The sequence below is a fragment of the Rhinoderma darwinii genome, chromosome 1, assembly GCF_050947455.1.
Source record: "Rhinoderma darwinii isolate aRhiDar2 chromosome 1, aRhiDar2.hap1, whole genome shotgun sequence".
Classification (NCBI taxonomy): domain Eukaryota; kingdom Metazoa; phylum Chordata; class Amphibia; order Anura; family Rhinodermatidae; genus Rhinoderma; species Rhinoderma darwinii.
Genome location: NC_134687.1, coordinates 416,988,446 through 417,008,987, shown reverse-complemented (window position 1 = coordinate 417,008,987; position 20,542 = coordinate 416,988,446). Strand labels below are relative to the sequence as shown.

Genomic DNA, 20,542 nt, shown 5'->3' with positions numbered 1-20,542 from the left:
TGGTAATAACTTCGGAATGCTTTTACCTATCCAAGCGATTCTGAGATTGTTTTCTCGTGACACATTGCACTTTATGTTACTGGCAAAATTTGCTCGATACATTCAGTATTTAATTGTGAAAAACGCCAAAATTTAGCGAAAAATTGCAAAACTTCGCATTTTTCTAAATTATATGTATCTGCTTGTAAGACAGGCAGTTATACCACACAAAATAGTCGCTAATTAACATCCACCGTGTCTACTTTAGATTGGCATCGTTTTTTGAATATCCTTTTTTTTTTTTTTTTTCTAGGACATCACAAGGTTTAGAGTTTTAGCTGCAATTTCTCACATTTTCAAGAAAATTTCAAAATGCTATTTTTACAGGCGCCAGTTCAGTTGCGAAGTGGCTTTGAGGGCCTTATATATTAGAAAACCCCCAATAAGTCACCCCATTTTAAAAACTTCACCCCTCGAAGTATTCAAAACAGCATTTAGAACATTTCTTAACCCTTTATACGTTTCACAGGAATTAAAGCAAAGTAGAGGTGAAATTTACAAATTAAATTTTTTGTTGTTGCAGAAATTCATTTTTAGTCCATTTTTTTTTATAACACAGAAAGTTTTACCATAGAAATGCAACTCAATATTTATTGCCCAGGTTCTGCAGTTTTAGGAAATATCCCACATGTGGCCGTAGCGTGCTACTGGACTAAAGCACCGGCCTCAGAAGCAAAGGAGCACCTAGTGGATTTTGGGGCCTCCTTTTTATTAGAATATATTTTAGGCACCATGTCAGGTTTGCAGGGCTCTTGCGGTGCCAAAACAGTGGAAATCCCCCAAAAGTGACACTATTTGGGAAACTACACCCCTCAAGGAAATTATCTAGGGGTATAGTGAGCATTTTGACTCCGCAGGTTTTTTGCAGAAATTATTGGAAGTAGGCCGTGAAAATGAAAATCTACAGTTTTTCAAAGAAAATTTAGGTTTAGCTAATTTTTTCTCATTTCCACAAGGACTAAAGGCGAAAAAGCACCACCACATTTGCAAAGCAATTCCTCCCGAGTAAAACAATACCCCACGTGTGGTCATAAATGGCTGTTTGGACATACGGCAGGGCTTAGAAGGGAAAGAGCGCCATTTGGCTTTTGGAGATCACATTTAGCAGGAATGGTTTGCGGAGGCCATGTCGCATTTACAAAGCCCCTGAGGGGACAAAACAATGAAAACGCCCAAAAAGTGACTCCATTTAGGAAACTACACCCCTTGAGGAATTCATCTAGGGGTGTAGTAAGCATTTTGATCCCACAGGGGTTTCATAGAATTTATTAGAATTGGGCAGTGAAAATAAAAACTATCCTTTTTCTTCAATAAGATGTAGCTTTAGCTCAAAAGGTTTCATTTTCTCAACGAATAAAGGAAAAAAAGAACCCAACATTTGTAAAGCAATTTCTCCTGAGTACGGCAATACCTCATATGTGGTCATAAACTGCTGTATGAATACACATCAGGGCTCAGAAGAGAAGGAGCGGCATTTGGCTTTTGGAGCACAGATTTTGCTGGATTGGTTTCTTGACACCATGTCGCTTTTGCAAAACCCCTAAGGTACCAGTACAGTGGAAACTACCCAAAATGGACTCCATTTGGGATACTACACCCCTTGAGGAATTAATCTAGGGGTGTAGTGATCATTTTGACCCGACAGGTGTTTCATAGATTTTATTTGAATTGGGCAGTGAAAATAAAAATATATTTTTTTCCAATAAGACGTAGCTTTAGCAAATTTTTTTTCCATTTTCTCAAAAAATAAAGGAGAAAAAGAACCCCAACATTTGTAAAGCAATTTCTCCCGAGTACAGCAATACCCCATATGTGGTCATAAACAAATTTTTGGGCACACGGCAGGGCTCAGAAGGGAAAGAGAGCGCCATTTGGTTTTCGGAGTACAGATTTTGCTGGATTGGTTTCTGGTCGCTATGTCGCATTTGCAAAACCCCTGTGGGACCAAAACAGTGGAAACCCCCCAAAAGTGACCCCATTTTGGAAACTACACCCCTCAAGGTATTCACCTAGGGGTGTAGTGAGCATGTTAACCCCGCAGGTGTTTTGCAGAAATTAGTGTGCACTCGATATTGCAGAGTAAAGATGGGATTTTTCAATAGATATGCCAATATGTGGTACCCAGCTTGTGCTACCATAACAAGACCGCTCTCTAATTATTATGCTGTGTTTCCCGGTTTTAGAATCACCCTACATGGGGGCCCTAATATTTTGCCTGGACATTCGACAGGGCTCAGGAGTGAAAGAGCACCATACGAAATTGAGGCCTAATTTGGCGACATATAAAGTATTGGTTCACAATTGCAGGGCTCTGATATGAAGTAATAAAAGAAACCCCTGAGAAGTGACCCCATTTTAGAAACTACACCCCTCAAGGCATTTATTAAGGCGTGAAGTGAGCATTTTCACCCACAGGTCTTTTCCATAAATGAATGCGCTGCGAATGGTGCAAAGTAAACATTTTAATTTTTCCCCAGATATGCCAATTCAGTGGCAAATATGTCGTGCCCAGCATATTATGCCACTGGAGAGACACACCCCAAAAATTGTTAAAAAGGTTCTCCCGGGTATGGCGGTGCTATATATGTGGAAGTAAACAGCTGTTTCGACACACTGTAGGATTCAGATGGGTGGGAGCGCCATTTGGCTTTTGGAGCGTGGATTTTGCTTAGTAGTAGTTTTGTTTGAGTATTAATGGTATTTCAGTTTATAATGTGGGGCACATGTAAGCTGTGCGGAGTACACAATTTTGCTTTTCCGCATGGCACTGTGCGGTTTTAACACCTGGTCATTCAGGTCAACACCCCCCATGAATTTATTATATGCCTGAATGCACACAGGTTTCCTTGTGGACGTTGTGAATCCACATGTTGGGACAGGGGTGCACCTGGCATCATGCATAGATGTCAGCATGCATACATCTTTTTTATCCCGGTATTTCAAACACAGGATCCCATCCTGCAGCAATGCCCTGCTTTCTCCAATTTGCAGGGATTGGCCGATGAGGGTCTTGGGAAGGTGCCGCTGGTTTTTTCGGACCGTCCCACATGCCACCGTTTTTTTGTCTTTTAGACATTTGAACAGGGGTACACTTGTGTACCAGTTGTCCAAGTACAAGTTGTACCCCTGATCTAACAGTGGGTGTAGGAGGTCCCACACTACCTTCCCTGTTGTGGACAGGACGGAGGGACAATTTTGGGGCTGTATTGTCCTGTCCTTCTCCTCATAGATCCGGAAAGCATATGTGTATCCGGTCTCAGACTCACACAGCTTGTAGACCTTGATCCCATACCTGGCGCGCTTATTGGGCAAATATTGGCGAAACTTCAGCCTACCCTTAAAGTGCACCAGGGATTCATCAACTGAAATCTCTTTGTCGGGGGTGTAGATTTCAGGAAACTTGATATAAAATGTCCGTAGACCAGTAGAATCTCAATTTGGGCTTTTTAGTGAGACCCATGTTGAGAACTAACCTCCAATATTTTTGCATTTCTGCACAATTAGTTGGTTGCCAACGATTGGGCTGGGCATAAAATGAGTTTGGGTGTTCGGCTATAAATTGGTGGGCGTAGATGTTTGTTTGGTCCACCATAAGCTCTATCAAATTGTCGGTAAAGAACAATTTGAAATATTCAATTACAGGCAGCCCTTCCGTCTGCACGTTAATTCCTGCTGCAGCAGTAAATTCTGGGATTTGGGGTGTGTAATTGGTTGGGGGTGACCAATCACTGCTGGCAGTACCAGGGTCAGGCAGAACAGCAGTTTCAGGGTCAGGCAGAACTTGGGCACTAACCCTCCTGCGACTACGAGGAGGTTCCTCGCTGTGACTAGAGGAGGACGAGAGAAAGAACTCTGGTTCCTCACCACTCGCTGAGTCCGTATCAGATGCGATCATGGCATACGCCTCTTCAGCGGTGTAATGCTTCGCAGCCATTTTATTAATTTGTGTGTGTGTCTATATATGTCGTTTATACACACGTAGCTGTAACAACATTACGTTGTATAACAAAGATTTTTTTTTTTCCGTTTTTTCACACTAAACACTAACTAACGCTGAAACACTAAGTTTTTTTTAGATTTTTTTTTTTTTTTTGTTCACAGAAAGCACTAAACACAAATAATTTTTTTTTGGTTTTGTTTTTTTTATAACACTTAGTACCACTTACTAACTGACACGAACGCTGACTAACTGACAAGTGACGAGACTGACAGTGACGGATTGACACTAAGGCCTCATTTACACGAGCGTATTATACGCGCGTGCTTTTCACGCGTGTCGTACGCACCTATAATAGTCTATGGGGCTGTTTAGACGATGCGTGTATTTTGCGCTGCGTGAGTGCGTTGCGTAAAACTCACGACATGTTCTATAATCTTGCGTTTTTCACGCAACACGCACCCATTGACTTCAATGGGTGCGTGAAAACAACGCATGCCACACGGACGGTCCTGCGTTGCATGCGCGAAAAACACGCAAGAGCTGTTATGTCCATTCTAATTAGTCTATAAAGCTACACAAAGCTTCTCCAAACCAGGAAGTGCCTGCCTTTCAAGTGCGAGGGGGCAAGACTAGCCAGTGCCAGGAGAGTTGTCTGGGGATATTTTGGAGTGTTTCACAGCCACATACTACAGCCATGCCGCGCGGGATGGATGTGGAGCGCCTCATTCTTTTTATCCAGGAGCATCCAGCAATATGGGATAACAGATGTGAGGAGTATCACAACAGGACGGTGAAGGAGGACGCATGGGAGTTGGTGGCCAAAAACCTCTTTGGGCAAGAGTTGGAGACAGGCCGAACCCGTGACCGCACTCGGTTGGGTGAGTACCTTGCATTTTCTGTCAATGCCTGTCATGCCTATAGAAAACCTGGGCCCTGTATGTGTATTGCGCACATGAGCACGAGAAACTTTGGTGGAGCAGGTGCTTCGCACGTCCCACCGCATTGCCATTGCAGGGCCCTTCATTTTGTAGTGAGAGGTGATAGTTCTGATGGCGTGTTTTGTTTTTGTTACATACACCAGTCCAAGATATCAAGACACGGTGGCGGAGCTGCCGTGATCAATTCAGGCGAGAGATGGGTGACAAGGGACGCAGCGGAGATGGGGCATCTCGCAAACGGCCCTACATTTATACGAAACAGCTGATGTTCCTGAAGGACATCATGGATATGCGCACGTACGCATTTATGTCGTTGCATGAGTGTACTGTGTGTTTGTCCAGGTCCTGTCTGTCAACGTGTTGTTGTGGGCATTGTTAGATTTTGTACTCATAATTTTTTGCCTCCTTGTAGAACCACCGACAATTTGGAGGATACAGCAGAGGAGACTGACGTGGGGGAGTCTGTGGCCGAAGCCCCTGCTCCCAATATCCTGCCACCCAGCCCCGAGCCGACACCCCAGGAGCCCGCACCAGGCCAGTCAGAACGGCCGGTTGGCTCTCCAGCCCAGGAGCGGCCCGTGCGAGCCCGCAGTCGGCGTCTTCGTGCCCCACAGCCCTCCACATCTGCCCAGGTGGATACGCGGGTACTCGAGTATTTGAGGCGAGCCGCAGAGGAGGATGGCAATGATGCCTTTGGCCGCAGCATTGTGCCCCTCCTACGCCTGGTGCCGATGGACCTTATGGGCCGTCTGCAGGCGTCGATCGTCACATTGATCGACGCTTGCAGACCGCCACACAATCCCCATCCGTGTTTCACGGCAATCGAGCAGTGGCGAAATACTTACATGCCGCCACCCACGGCCCAGGTGCCTGGCCAATTTCACCCTGTTCCCCATATGGCCCGTCCGCATCCATACATGCGCCCTATGGCTCCCCACTTCGCGGGGCCCACATTCCAGCCACCACATCAGCACCACTATGCTGGCCAGGAACAACCTACCCAGCTCCAGGTCCAGCATAGTGGTGCTGAAATGCAGGCATATGCCTCCCCAGCCCAACTATACCAACACCTCTGAGTGTGTTGGTGCCAATATTTCTGGACGGCACTGTTGTGTGTGGTGCAGGCCTGGCCACGTATATTGTGTGATCCTGTTTTTCGTTTGGATTTCGTTACACCATGTTGGTGTGTTATTTTTTTAGCCAAAAATTTGGGATTGGTCCGAATCCCTTAATAAAAAAAAAAAAGTTCATGGTTTTGTTTCGTTTTATTATTCTTTTCGACCACCCAACAGAAGGTTTGGCACACATTTCCTTAGCCTACACTCTCACACACTTCTGGCCTTTTGGACCAATGCATGGACATGTGATATGAGGTTTTAGTTAATCTCTCGTGGTTTGACATGGCTTGAAAGGGATTCCAAAGTTTAGGTCCTGCCATGGGCCCTGAAGCAAAATAAGTACACTTGCAATTGGACTTCCCTAACTGCAGTCCGCACAACAGGATATATGGGCAAAGTAAGTCGGCAACTGTGTAAAGTCCTGCTCAAACCCCGAGAGATATAAGCTCGCAACCCGCGTCAAGGGTCCTCATGTTTTGCGAGTCCCTACCCCAACCCCAACACACAAAAGAAACAAAACAAAAAATGCCCACATCTCAGGTCGGTAGTGAAGCGTCAAAAGAACATTCACCCCTTCACAGGTCATCAGCCCCCCACGGTGCTGGTCCAGATGGGCACTCAAAATATGCCGCCAAAGTATCACGAACTCGAAGGCCGGAGGAGACAGATCGCCCTAGAGGAATCACCGGGACATTGTCAGTGGTGTCTGCGTGTGTTATGATATAGTCAGCATCAAAGTTTGCATCATTAATGCGGCAGAAGTTATGCAGAACTACACCCGCTTGGATAACACGTGTGACATTATGCATGGACAATTGCATTGTTGACAGAAAGACACGCCACCTGTTCGACATAATGCCAAAGGCACATTCGACACATCGCCGAGCTCTGCCCAGGCGGAGATTGAACATGCGCCTACGGTCATCCAAGCCCCTTCTTGCAAAGGGACGCATGACTTGCCTTGTGAGTGCGAACCCCTCATCTGCCACGATTACATACGGGATTGGGGGCCCGCTGGAGCCTGGGAGGATGGAGGGTTCCGGCAACCCCAGTCGCCTATTCACGAGTCGCTTCCCCATTCTTGATGTACGGAATATGCGGGCATCTGCCGAGCTTCCATACGAGCCAATGTCAACAATAGTGAAACAATAATTAGTGTCCGCCAAGGCTAACAATACCATGGAAAAATACTGCTTGTAGTTATAGTATTGCGAGCCACTGCGTGGGGGCTTTCTCACACGAATGTGTTTGCCGTCAAGGGCACCAATGCAATTTGGAAATTCAGTAGCTCTAAGAAATCCCTCTGATATACTTAGCCACTGTTCTGTCGTGGGCTGAGGCATGACCGTGCTCTTTAAACTCTGCCACACCACGACACAGGTGGATGTGACAATGAACGAAATGGTGGTCACTCCCAAAAGAAATTCAAAATGCAACGAATGATAACTATTGCCTGTGGCCAGAAATCTAGAAAATAAAGAGAAAGAAAAAGAAAGGAAGAACACATGTTAGTGGGGGGCTGGTAAAGCAGACAGCGGCATGGACTAAGTTATAGCAGCTTCATACATACCTCAAGGTCACAAGCAGACGTTCCTCGGCCGAAATGCAGCGTCTCATGTTCGTATTCTGGAAGGTGAGAGCAGAGCGAGTTTGCTCAAGCAGAAGGTCAAATGTGGCCACAGACATGCGGCAGAAGGCTCGAAATTTGTCGGGATGCCGGCGTAAGTCCTCAAACGGTATGGAAATGCCCTTTTATTGTACGTTGGGCCACAAGTGGGTGAACCCAAATGCGACTTCTTCCAGGCGTGTGGTGCTGCAGCATGTGTCGGCGCTGGCCAAACCGACGTGAGATCATCCAGAGAAGAAGCACACGCGCCAGTGCTGGCGAAGCCATAATAGTTGGGTGTCAAAGCGATTCCAATTTGAAGGGAAAAACAAACACTGTGGTTTCTGCAGAGGCGGAAATAACCTTGCAAACAGATTTCTACCAGCAAGCAGGGGTTGGGCCAGCTGGCCTATTTGTAGGCGGCCGTCCCACTAATCCCCTCTGCGTTTTTTACGCGCGATGCAAACGCTTGTCGTGCGCGCGTTTAAAACGCAACAAGGCTGCGTATACGCAGTGCATACGCCATACAAACGCGCGCAAAACGCAGCGTTTTTTGCGCGCGCAAAACGCACACGCTCGTGTAAATGAGGCCTAACTGACAAGTGACGAGACTGACAGTGACGGATTGACACTAACTGACAAGTGATGCGACTAACAGTGATGGATTGACGCTAACTGACAAGTGACGCGACTAACAGTGACGGATTGACGCTGACAAGTGACACGACTAACAGTGATGGATTGACGCTAACTGACAAGTGATGCGACTAACAGTGACGGATTGACGCTGACAAGTGACACGACTAACAGTGACGGATTGACACTAACTGCCAAACTGACGCTACGGATTGACGCTAACAAATTGGATGAAAAAAATAAAATCTCCCTTATACACTGGGAGGTGTGTGGGGTCACACACTAGGAACAAGGAAGAGGGAAATTAGGGGTTGATTGTTTTTTTCACTTTGTGTGCGGCACACGACACAGGCTCTGATCTCTCCAACTTCTCTTCACTTACTAAGAGATCAGAGCCTGTGTCCGTTATTTTTCACCCACCCTGGGTGAAAAACGCACTGTGATTGGTGGGTCTGAACAGACTCACCAATCACCTCTTCTATTGGTTCCCTGCTGGTCACATGGGGCATGGGACAGGAGGGGGGGTCACATGGGGCATGGGACAGGGGGGAAGATTCCCATAGTAACTGTTTCTGGACTAATTTCAAGTCCAGAAACAGTTTTGAAAACTTTATGTGCAGAAATGATGTAATCAGTGGATCTATACAGATCCACCGATTACATCGATCGCCGACATTGGACCGCTTTTACGGGTCCAATGCCGGTAACTAGGGAGTGCTAGTTGTCAGATGAGGGGGTTTTACCCGCACCCTTCATCCACCCCCGGCTGAGAATGCTCTATGATAGGTGGGTCTGTTCAGACCCACCTATCAATGCAATCGCCGGCAATGGCCACTGCTATTGGTCCATTGCCGGTGACATGAGGCATCGGGTAGGGCGGGTGGGTCTCTATACTAACCGTTTCGGGACTTATTACATGTCCCAAAAGTTTTTTTTATACTTTATGTGCAGAAATGATGTAATCGGTGGATCTGTATAGATCCACCGATTACATCGATCGCCGACATTGGACGGCTTTTACGGGTCCAATGCCGGTGAATGGGGAGTGTCAGCTGTTGGGGACAACTGTTCCTGCCGTTCCCGGTGCACACTGCCACCGACAGTGTGCACCGGGACCCACTCAGTAACTGTACGTCCTTGTGCGCTAAGACACTGGCAGCAGGGACGTACAGTTGCGTCCTGGTGCGCCTAGGGGTTAATGACACACACACAGATGGAATATGACAGCTACAGGGCATAGCACATACGGGAGCCGTTCGTTACATCTTGTGCTTCTGCCGTCCAGCTCTGTACTGCGCAAGCTCTGTGGCATACGCAGTTCAGAGTGACCCAGTATAGAAGCTGGTTTGTAGGGAGGAAGCCAGCGCCATTTTGGTGAAGACCGGCCGCACTGCAGGTTAGGTGTGCGTGCGGGGGGGTTTGTGTGTGGTGCCTGCTGTTGATCATTCATAGCCACTTGTCAGCTGTTTCGAAGAGTTAACGACGAGCAACGCTACTCAGTCAAGCGCCCCCCCACACACACAAATCCCCCAAAATATGCAACTGCGCCACATACAAACACACAACCCTCCCACACACACACAACCCCGCTTGCTTGTTGGGGGGTGTGCTGGTGGGGGTTGTGTGCAGGGTGGAGGGGTTGTGTGATGGTTTGTGTAGGGGGGGTGCATGCAGGGAGTTTGTGGGGACCTCTAGTATTTATTGTGGAGCAGGGAGAAGACAGAAGTCGCTGGAGGTGAGTATAAGTATTTATATTTCTCACATTGAAAACTTTAGTTTTTTTGTTTTGCAGGTTCCACTGGACCTATTGGACTACATCATAGATTCGATGGACAACTGCGATAATCAACGTGTTTTTTTTTATAAAATGGTTACTGAGTGTTTTGTGGGGGAGTTTTTATTTCAATAAAAAAAATTCTTACGTCTCTGTGTTTTTTTAATACTTTATTAACGCCTGGAAAACGGCAGTTGTTTGTTTGACAACATCCATTACTAAGGTGGGGCTTAGTGTGAGCCAGTAAAAAGGCTCGCACTAACAACACATTATTACCTTGGTACCCACCACCACCAGGGGTGCGGAGTAGAGCCGGGTACAATCCAGAACGAGACCATCTGTAATGATGTTCGGAGACTGGGACGGACGCGGGCTGGTATTATGAGGCTGGGAGGGGCCAAAAACTGTGGACACCCCGATCTATCGGCAGGAACCGGAGCTAGCTCCGATTCCTGCCATTAACCCCTTCAATGCAGCGATTCGATGCAATCGCTGCATCAAAGTGGTTTGTATGAAATCGGCAGCCTGCCATGCGATGGCAAGGCTGGCGACTGTTACTATGGCAACAGGATGCCTAACAATGGCTTCCTATCTGCCATTACGGAAGCCCATTAAGCCCCGCCCGGAGGTGGAGCCTGATCGGCTTGCTGTCAGTGAACAACTGACAGTTCTAATACATTGCACTACATAGGTAGTGCGATGTATTAGAACTTCAAACAAACAGTTGGACCTTCAAGTCCCCTAGTGAGACTAAGGAAAAGTGTAAAAATAAAAGTTGTAAAAAATACAATAAAAGTTTCAAATAATAACACAAAACACAATCGCCCTTATCAAGTCATTTATTATTGAAAAATAATAATAAAGCCATACATATTTGGTATCGCTGCGACCGTAACGACCTTAACTATAAAAATATTATGTTATTTATTCCGCACAGTGAACGCCGTAAAAAAACACCTAAAAAATACTAACATAATTGCTATTTTTTGGTCACTTTGTCTTCCAAAAATTGAAATAAAAAGTGATCAAAAAGTCGCATGTACCCAAAAATAGTACCTATAAAAACTATAACTCGTCTCGCTAAAAACAAGCCCTCATACAGCTCCGTCGACGAAAAAATGAAAACCGTTATGGCTCTCACAACTTGGCGACAGAAAAAATCCATTCTCTTTACAAAAGTAATTTTATTGTGCAAAAAGTTGTAAAACATAAAAAAGTTCTATAAATTAGGTATCACCGTAATCGGACTGACCCGCAGAATAAAGGTAAGATGTAATTTATAACGTGTGGTGAACGCTGTATAAAAAGAATTAAAAAAATATGCCAGAATTGCTGTTTGTTTGTCACCTTGCCTTCCAAAAAAAAAAGGATAACAAGTGATCAAAAAGTCGCATGTACCCCAAAATGGTATAATTCACTGTATTTCAAAGATATATTCAATTGTGCTCCCACAACATAACAATTTTAAAGGATTCACTGGTGTGATATATGAGTAAAATATAACATTTATTTATAACTCTCTAAAAACAGGGGTACAATCACCACTGTGAAAAAGCCCCACCGTGTGTATAAAAACGTATTAAATAATAAACACTGAGTTCTAATTCAATTGTGAACCTCCTATAGCTCAGTGTTCAACAAGAATATCAATACGGAATCAGCATTTGAAAAATGGGCATAACAATAGTCTTGACCCTAATTCACACTAGAGTCCGTGATAACCGCACCGGAAGCTCCTAGTGTTAAGGTATACAAACAATGCTAGTGTTCCCAATGCTAAAAAATTCCTATTCACAACCGACCCTACGCGTTTCAATACTCATCATCAGGGGTCTGTAGCTTGGTCACTCTGGCCGGGATGCCAGCGATATTTAGTTCAGCAGCAGGTATTCTGCTGTACTCCACGGAAGCATGCTAGCATAGATGTCAGCGGCATGCTTTATTCTGGGACTCTAAGTTATTTAAAGCATCTGACTCCTCCCCCTGTCCTCGGCACCGCCAATCGAAACAGCCAATCACACTCAACAATCGAATTCGTGACACCTGTCCATGTGACTCCCGGCCATCAGCTGACAGCCAGGAACCAACATCGACCGCATCAAATGCCGAACGCGCAGGCGCAGTAGAGGCCACAATCGAGTCGCCCATGCTGCCAGGAACTCACCACTGCAAAGAAGGAGTATATCGATATTTCAAGTTTGGGTAAGTGTTGCGGATCAGCTCAAAACCCGCAGCTGGACTGCCATTGATAAACAACTACACTGATAATACATATTGTGTAGGTAAATGAATGTCTACCCCACTATAAAGTGTCATTTGAACACCTACTGAATAAGGAACCATAGCCAGACTGCCCACATGATGATCATTGATAATTAAGAGACCACCTGTCATGACGACCATGTGGGTCTCTTGCTATCCTGAAGGGATAACTGGCCATGGAAATGCATGTTTAAATGAATGTTTAAATAAAACATGCATAGTTTGTTTGCTCATTTAAACCCCCTGGTTGTGTGCACGCCAATCTATAGATCCACTGGGCTTCCTTTCGTAGTATGATGTTATCCCAGTCACCTCCCCGTTTGGGAGGCCTAATGAGTTCAATTGCTTGAAATTTAAGACATTCTGCACGACCCTGATGTGTAGCGTGTATATGTTTGGATATAGGAGTATCTCTAGAATTCGCAATGTCGCCAACATGTTCTCTGATCCGGCGCCGAAACTGCCGCACCGTTTTTCCCACATAATTCAGTGGACATGGACATGTTATCAGATATACCACCCCTGCTGTTTTACAATTGACAAAATCACGAATGTCATATTCCAATTGCGTAACGACACTCCTAAACTTGTCACCTTTTTGAATAAAATCACAAGCCTTGCACCTACCACATCTATGTGTGCCTGGTATTTGTCTGTCCAGCCATGTTCCTTTAGGTGCAATGGGATCAAAACAACTATGCATAACTCTGTCCCTGATGTTTTTCCTTCTCCGGAATGTGACTGAAGGCCATTGCGTAATCTGATCTATCAAATCTGCATCAGTACTAAGAATACGCCAATACCTCTTCAGGATCTGCATAATTTCACATTGTTTAGAATCATAAGTGCCTATAAGTCTCGTAACTCTCTCTTCCCTTCATTGTCTAGGAACAAGAAGACTCTGCCTGTCCGCATCTCTCGCTCCCACATAGGCTTTTCTGATTACTCCCTTAGGGAAACCTATATCCTTCAATCTGGTTGTAAGTTCCTGTGCCTGTCTCTCGAAGTCGTCCATGGAGCTGCAATTCCGGCGTACTCTCATGAACTGACCCTTGGGAATACCGCGTTTAAGGGGATAAGGATGACAACTGTTCCATTGCAGGAAACTGTTGGTTGCTGTTTCTTTACGATGTACTTGAGTACGGATTGTACCCTCTGATGTTTTTGTAATTTTAAGGTCTAAGAAAGACAGTTACTGATTGCTGATTTCACATGTGAACCTTAGCCCTAGATCGTTCTGGTTAAGGGCAGCCACAAAACTATTGAATTCTTCCACTGTTGAATTCCAGAACAGCAGCACGTCATCAATATATCTGATCCAGATCCCTATTGACGAAGTCCACTTGGAGAAACTCTCCCCAAAAACAATTGTCTCCTCCCACCAGCCAAGAAATAAATTTGCATAGGTGGGACCAGTTGGACTCCCCATTGCAGTACCACATTGCTGGTGAAAAATCCTGTCTTCAAAGATAAATACATTTTTCTCCAGCACAAAATGTAATAACTGCAGAACTAGCTGGTTATGAGCCACAAATTGAGTACCTCTAGATCTCAAGAAGTACTCTACCGCTTCACAGCCAAGTTTGTGTGGAATGGAGGAATACAATGCCTCTACATCCAGACTAGCCAGAAAGGTACTGCGTTCCAAAGTGATACCTTCAATTTGTTTCAAAACATCCATGGTATCACGTACATATGATGTTAAACCCAGTACAAACGGACGCAGCACCTGATCAATATAAGTGCTTACATTTTGAGTTAGATTGTTTATGCCTGAAACAATGGGTCTACCACGTAAGGGGGGGGTACCCTTTGTGGATTTTGGGCAGGCTATAAAAACATGCCATGATGGGAAATTGTGGAAATAGGAAATTAAATTCACTAGCACTGATCAAGGACCTGCTTTTTGCATCACCCAAAATGCCCAAAAGCTCCTTTTTGAACAGTGCTGTGGGATTATCCTTTAAGATGGTATAACAGTCAGGATTGAGCAAAATGTCCTCACACATTTTTTTTATAGTCTTCCCTGCTCATAACCACGATGTTCCCACCCTTATCGGATGCTTTCAGAACAATATTTTGTTTTTTCTCCAATGTGGTTAGGGCTAGCCGTTCAGACCTAGACAAATTGTTGTCAATACCCCTCATATCCTGACTCAATAGTTTAATCTCCTCTCCCACCATGTCAACAAATAAGTCTACATTAGTGAAATCTCCTATTGGTGGCAGCTTCCTACTCTTAGTCTTTAAATTAGTAAACGGGCCTTGTCCTGGGGCTCTACTTGACTCCTCCAATAGCCCCTCCAAGGCCTCAAGGCCTTCCAGGTCGGATATTTCTAAACCCATCTCCATACATTTTTTTCTATTATGATGTTTACATTTTTTTATCCATTTGAGTTTACGAGCAAACAAATTTAAGTCCTTTATCCAAGTGAATGAATCAAACCTCACTGTGGGGACGAATGAAAGCCCCTTCTCTAATAACATAGTCTCGGATGCGCTAAGATTATACTCAGATAAATTGATGATTTGTAACTTATCTGTATCTGTATCTATTCCCTTCACTAATCCTTTTGTCCCCTCAGCATGTAGCGGGAAATGGGGGGATTGTTGGCTAAAAAATTATTGCCACTATTGGAAGAGGCTCTGGCCCTACCTCTACTCCTGCCTCTAGCACCACCCCTGAATCTCTGTCTACCACCACCCGTCCCAAAGAAAGGACCCACTCTTTCAGAGTCTGTTGTCTCACTCTCAGATGTAGATGGGTCAGAGTCTCTTGGTCCCCTATTGGGTTGTTGGTGTTGTTGTTGCTGTTCGTTGACAAAATCGTAAGCTTTTTTCTCCCTAAATTCCTGCAAATCTCTCTGGAACTGGAAGTGCTTACGCTCTTTTAAATGATTAGTGAACCTCTCTAGAGTTTGTTGTAGGATTTTATCTTTTTTCTCAAAGCCAGGGGTATCGACCAGAGTCTTAGCCGTCTCAATTTCTTTTTTAAGGTCAGCACTAATGTGATCAAACTGGATTTTCTCTTCCTCAACCAAAATTTGCATTAGTCTCAGTGAACTCCCTGTGATCTCCTGTTCCCACCTCTCTTTTATATTAAATGTTTTTAATCTGGAAGCAGGGGCAATAGGTATTCTTAGGCCTCTAGGTACTATTTTATTCTTGAGATAGTTCTCCAGACTCTGGATCTCCCACCAACTCCTTGTATAATCCTTGTGTAGTCTAGTCAGGTTTTTAAAGGAGGATTTCAGGGACACACCCTGCGTTGTATACACCAGTTCACACTCAGAGAAGACACTTTTTGCTTCACTCATCCATCCCTCTGTACTCAAATCAGAGAGTGCAAAGGCTACCCCAAAATGGTACCAATAAAAACTACAGCTCGTCCCACAAAAAAAAACAGCTCTCATACCACTACGTCTATGGAAAAATAAAATTAGTTAAGGCTCCAATAAGCGAAATAAAAATATGCAGTTGTGCCGGCCCAAGGGGAACGTTTCTTCTGTTTCAAGTGGCGAATTATCAAGGCCCCTAAAATTAGGGAACCAGGAAGGGTAGGGCCCAAACATATCTGCTGGAAGTGAGGGCACCCGTATTATACCAGGACAACACTTCCCAACAAAATTCCTCAAACTACAAAGATCCCGAGTGTGGACCAAAACGGGAATAAGTAAAGACCATTTATTAGTGCGACACTGTGCAGAAAGGATTGTGTCACAGCGTAACACACATCTATGGATTATTTTATTGTTTTTTTTTACCCCATTATTATACCACCTGACTATACCCCTTATATACTCCGCCCGGCTTACATGTACACCCACATTATAAACGGAAACACCAGTAAGACTCCAAACAAAACTACTACAAGCAAAATACACGCTCCAAAAGCCAAATGGCGCTACCTCCCTTCTGAACCCTACAATGTGCCCAAACAGCAGTTTAATTCCACATATATGGCATCGCCATACCCGGGAGAACCCTTTTAACAATTTTTGGGGTGTGTATCTCCAGTGGCACGAGCTGGGCGCCACATATTGGCATATCTATGGAAAAAAATCACATTTTCACTCTGCAACATCGAGTGCACAGCAATTTCTGCCAATCACCTGTGGGGTTAATATGCTCACTAACACCCCTAGGTGAATACCTTGAGGGGTGTAGTTTCCAAAATGGGGTCACTTCTGTGGGGGATCCACTGTTTTGGTCCCACGGGGACTTTGCAAATGCGACATAGCACCCAGAAACCAATCTAGCAAAATCTGTACTCCAAAAGCCAAATGGCGCTCCTTCAATTCTAAGCCCTACTCTGTGCCCAAACAGCAGTTTCTGACCACATATGTGGTATTGCCGTACACAGGAGAAGTTGCTTTACAAGTGTTCAGGTGCTTTTTTTATTTATTTGTTGAGAAAATGAATCATTTTCAGCTAAAACTACGTCTTATTGAAGAAAAAGGATTTTTTTTATTTTCACTGCCCAATTCTAATAAAATCTATGAAACACCTGTGGGGTCAAAATACTCACTACACCCCTAGATGAATTCCTCAAGGGGTGTAGTTTCGTGAATCGAGTCACTTTTGGGGAGTTTCCACTGTACTGGTACCTAGGAGCTTTGCAAAAGTGACATGGTGTCAAGAAACCAATCCAGCAAAATCTGTGCTCCAAAAGCCAAATGGCGCTCCTTCTCTTCTGATCCTTGCCGTGTGCCCAAACAGCAGTTTATGACCACAAATGGGGTATTCCCGTACTCCAGAGAAATTGCTTTACAAATGTTGGGGTTCTTTTATGCCTTTATTTGTTGAGAAAATGAATTTTTTTTAGCTAAAACTACGTCTTATTGGGAAAAAATGATTTTTTTAATTTTCACTGCCCAATTCTAATAAAATCTATGAAACCCCTGTGGGTTCAAAATGCTCACTACACCACTAGATAGATTTTTCAAGGGGTGTAATTTCCTAAATGGAGTCACTTTTTTTAGTGTTTTCACTGTTTTGGTCCCTTAGGGGCTTTGCAAATGTGACGTGGTCTCCGAAAACCATTCCTGCTAAATTTGAGCTCCAAAAGACAAATGGCGCTCTTTCCCTTCTAAGCCCTGCCTTGTGTCCAAACAGACGTTTATGACCACATGCGGGGTATTGTTTTACTCGGGAGAAATTGCTTTACAAAAATAGTGGTGCATTTTCTCCTTTTAGTCCTTGTGGAAATTAGAAAAAATTAGCTAAACCTACATTTTCTTTGAAAGAATGTAGATTTCCATTTTCACGGCCTACTTCCAATAATTTCTGAAAAAAACCTGCGTGGTCAAAATGCTCACTATACCCCTAGATAATCTCCTCAAGGGGTATAGTTTCCAAAATGGGGTCACTTTTGGGGGATTTACACTGTTTTGGTGCCGCAAGAGCCTTTCAGACCCGACATGGTGCCTAAAATATTTTCTAATAAAAAGGAGGCCCCAAAATCCTCTAGGTGTTCCTTTGTTTCTGAGGCCGATGCTTCAGTCAATAAGTGCACTAGGGCCACATATGGGGTATTTCTAAAAACTGCAGAATCTGGGCAATATATATTGAGTTGAGTTTCTCTGGTAAATCTTTGTGTGTTACAAAAAAAATAGATGAAAAATGAATTTCGGCAAAAAAAAAAAGAAATTTGAAAATTTCACATCTACTTTGCCTTAATTCCTGTGAAACATCTAAAGGATTAAGAAACTTTCTAAATGCTGTTTTGAATACTTTGAGGGGTGAAGTTTTTAAAATGGGATGACTTATCAAGGGTTTCTAATATATAAGGCCCTAAAATCCGCTTCACAACTGAATTGGTCCCTGTAAAAATGGCCTTTTGAAATTTTCTTGAAAATGTGAGAAATTGCTGCTAAAGTTCTAAGCCTTGTGATGTCATAGAAAAATAAAAGGATGTTCAAAAAACGATGCCAATCTAAAGTAGACATATGGGAGATGTTAATTAGCAACAATTTTGTGTGGTATTACTATCTGTCTTACAAGCAGATACATATAAATTTAGAAAAATGCTAATTTTTGCAATTTTTCGCTAAATTTTGGTGTTTTTCACAATTAAATACCTAATGTATCGAGCAAATTTTGCCAGTAACATAAAGTCCAATGTGTCACGAGAAAACAATCTCAGAATCGCTTGGATAGGTAAAAGCGTTCCGAAGTTATTACCACATAAAGTGAAACATGTCAGATTTTAAAAAAATTGGCTGCGTCCTGAAGGCCAAAACAGGCTGCGTCCTGAAGGGGTTAAACTCACCGTGCGAGTTAAATAATGGTATATTGTAATAGATCGGACTTTTACGGGCACAGCGATACCAAATTATTTTATTTTTTACATTGTGCTTGGGGAAAAATGGGAAAAGTTTTTTTTTTTTACTTTTAATATACATTTTTTTTACACTCCTGAAAATGTATCTAACATGGATAGGGGCTACATGTGAGATCACTGGGGGTCCCACTGCTGGGACCCCCAGAGATAAGGAGAACAGGGGACCGAAAGTCACTGAGAGCGCTACATGAAAAGCCTGGACTTCCGGGTTCTGTGTCCGTCTTATCTGTTCCGCAGCTCCATAGAGATCAATAAAGAGCCACCCGCGCATGCGCAGAAGAATTCCATTGATCTCTATGAAGCTGCCGGACACAGAACGCGGAAGTCACAGCTTTTCATGCAGCGCTCTTGGTAACGTTCGGTCCCCGTCCTCCTTATCGATCACACATGTATCTCCTATCCTGTGGATAGGGGATGCATGTGTTTTATGGCACAAGCCCTTTAAACTGCCTGGCCGTTAGAGCAGCGTGTCAGAAGCTGACACCTGCAGTGTATGGAGCAGGCTCAGTGCGTGAGCCTGCTCCATACATCATCCCGCTCCAGCTCCATTATGTGCCGGCACGTCATGGGTCGGGAAGGGGTTAAGTAATGAAACGGTCATGGCGTCCGGCGTTGCCGGGTCCCTTGACTGCGAACTATAAGAAGCAGGGACTTTTTAGCAAGATTTATTCGTGCTAAAAACTGCGTCTTATAGTCCGAAAAGTACGCTATATGTTACTCTGAGTTATCAAAAGTTATACGGACGGACAACTGTGTATTTGATCTTGTGGGAGTTGCAATTGTATGAACAGACTTCATAACAAAGAAAGGAGTGAGATGAGAATAAAATAGACACTGATGGGGCCTCATGGGAAAGAATAACTAATAAGGATTCTATTATATTATTGCCAATAGAAATAGACCAGGTGTTACCTAATAATGAAGAATTATAATAATGCATTTGAAATATTCTCATTGTATGTTATTGGCTGAGCAGAGTTATTGTCACATTGTCTCTGATTGGTTAACCTCAAGCCTACACCCCTTTTGAATGATATTATTGTAATTAAATTTGGCAATAAACCTCAGAGGAGTATTTTGAGCACACAAGCATGGTCTGTGTGTTTTATTCTTTCTCTCTCATATTGATATAAAATCTCCTGATTAGGATTCTGGATAAATTTCCTGGCGTTAGTGTCTGTTGGAACACTCATGTAAATTTCAGTCTAATATATTTTGAGCCATTGACTTCCACAACATTAATGGTGCCGAAAACCCGGGAGATTGCTCGTCTGATAGCTGTCACGGAGAGGTCGGGCTTTACATTTGTGAATTAAAAAAACGCAGTAAGTAAGGAGCTTATTCCTACACCATTCACACGTGTATTGCGTAAGCCTTGGAATTTAGCTGTCATGACGTCACATCTTCTGGATGGGGCACTTTATCCAGTAATGGTATGAAAGGATGGATCCAAAAAGGTATGTTGAAACTTTTTGTTTTTGTGCGATGAAAGATTGCAGTTGCATACATGATCTTGAGTTGTTGTTGAAGATGTGTAAATCTTGAATTGTTGATATGAAAGACATGAGAGAATTTTTGCTGGCAATTACATTGTTAACCAGAAAAAGTTGTCAGAACTGATGACCTCCCCCTTTGGAATGCGGTGACGTAGCGCGTGAGGTTGAGAGAAGTTGTAACTTACAAGTGAAGTTTTTGAAATTAAAGGATTGCAGCTTGGACAGTGAAAAAAAAAACAACTTGTGCTGCTCTGTTGTAGTGTGACATTTGTTATTTAGTTGTGTAAAATTGTTAAGGATCAATAGTTATCCTGTTACCCGTTTGCTCTGAGATAATGGTTGGGAGGTACCCACTGTTTGTAGGTGACAGAAAAATTGGATATTTGTGAG

At 43.8% G+C, this 20,542-nt stretch overlaps 1 protein-coding gene across 1 annotated transcript; it reads left to right on the top strand.

Moving 5' to 3' along the window:
• The first annotated feature begins 4,896 nt into the window (after positions 1 to 4,896).
• LOC142742938 (uncharacterized) lies at positions 4,897 to 6,110 on the top strand. Its single transcript, XM_075853203.1, has 2 exons — positions 4,897 to 5,214; positions 5,330 to 6,110. The coding sequence occupies exons 1-2, from the start codon at positions 5,114 to 5,116 to the stop codon at positions 5,991 to 5,993; spliced, it is 765 nt and encodes a 254-aa protein (XP_075709318.1). The 5' UTR covers positions 4,897 to 5,113; the 3' UTR covers positions 5,994 to 6,110.
• The last annotated feature ends 14,432 nt before the right edge of the window (positions 6,111 to 20,542 follow it).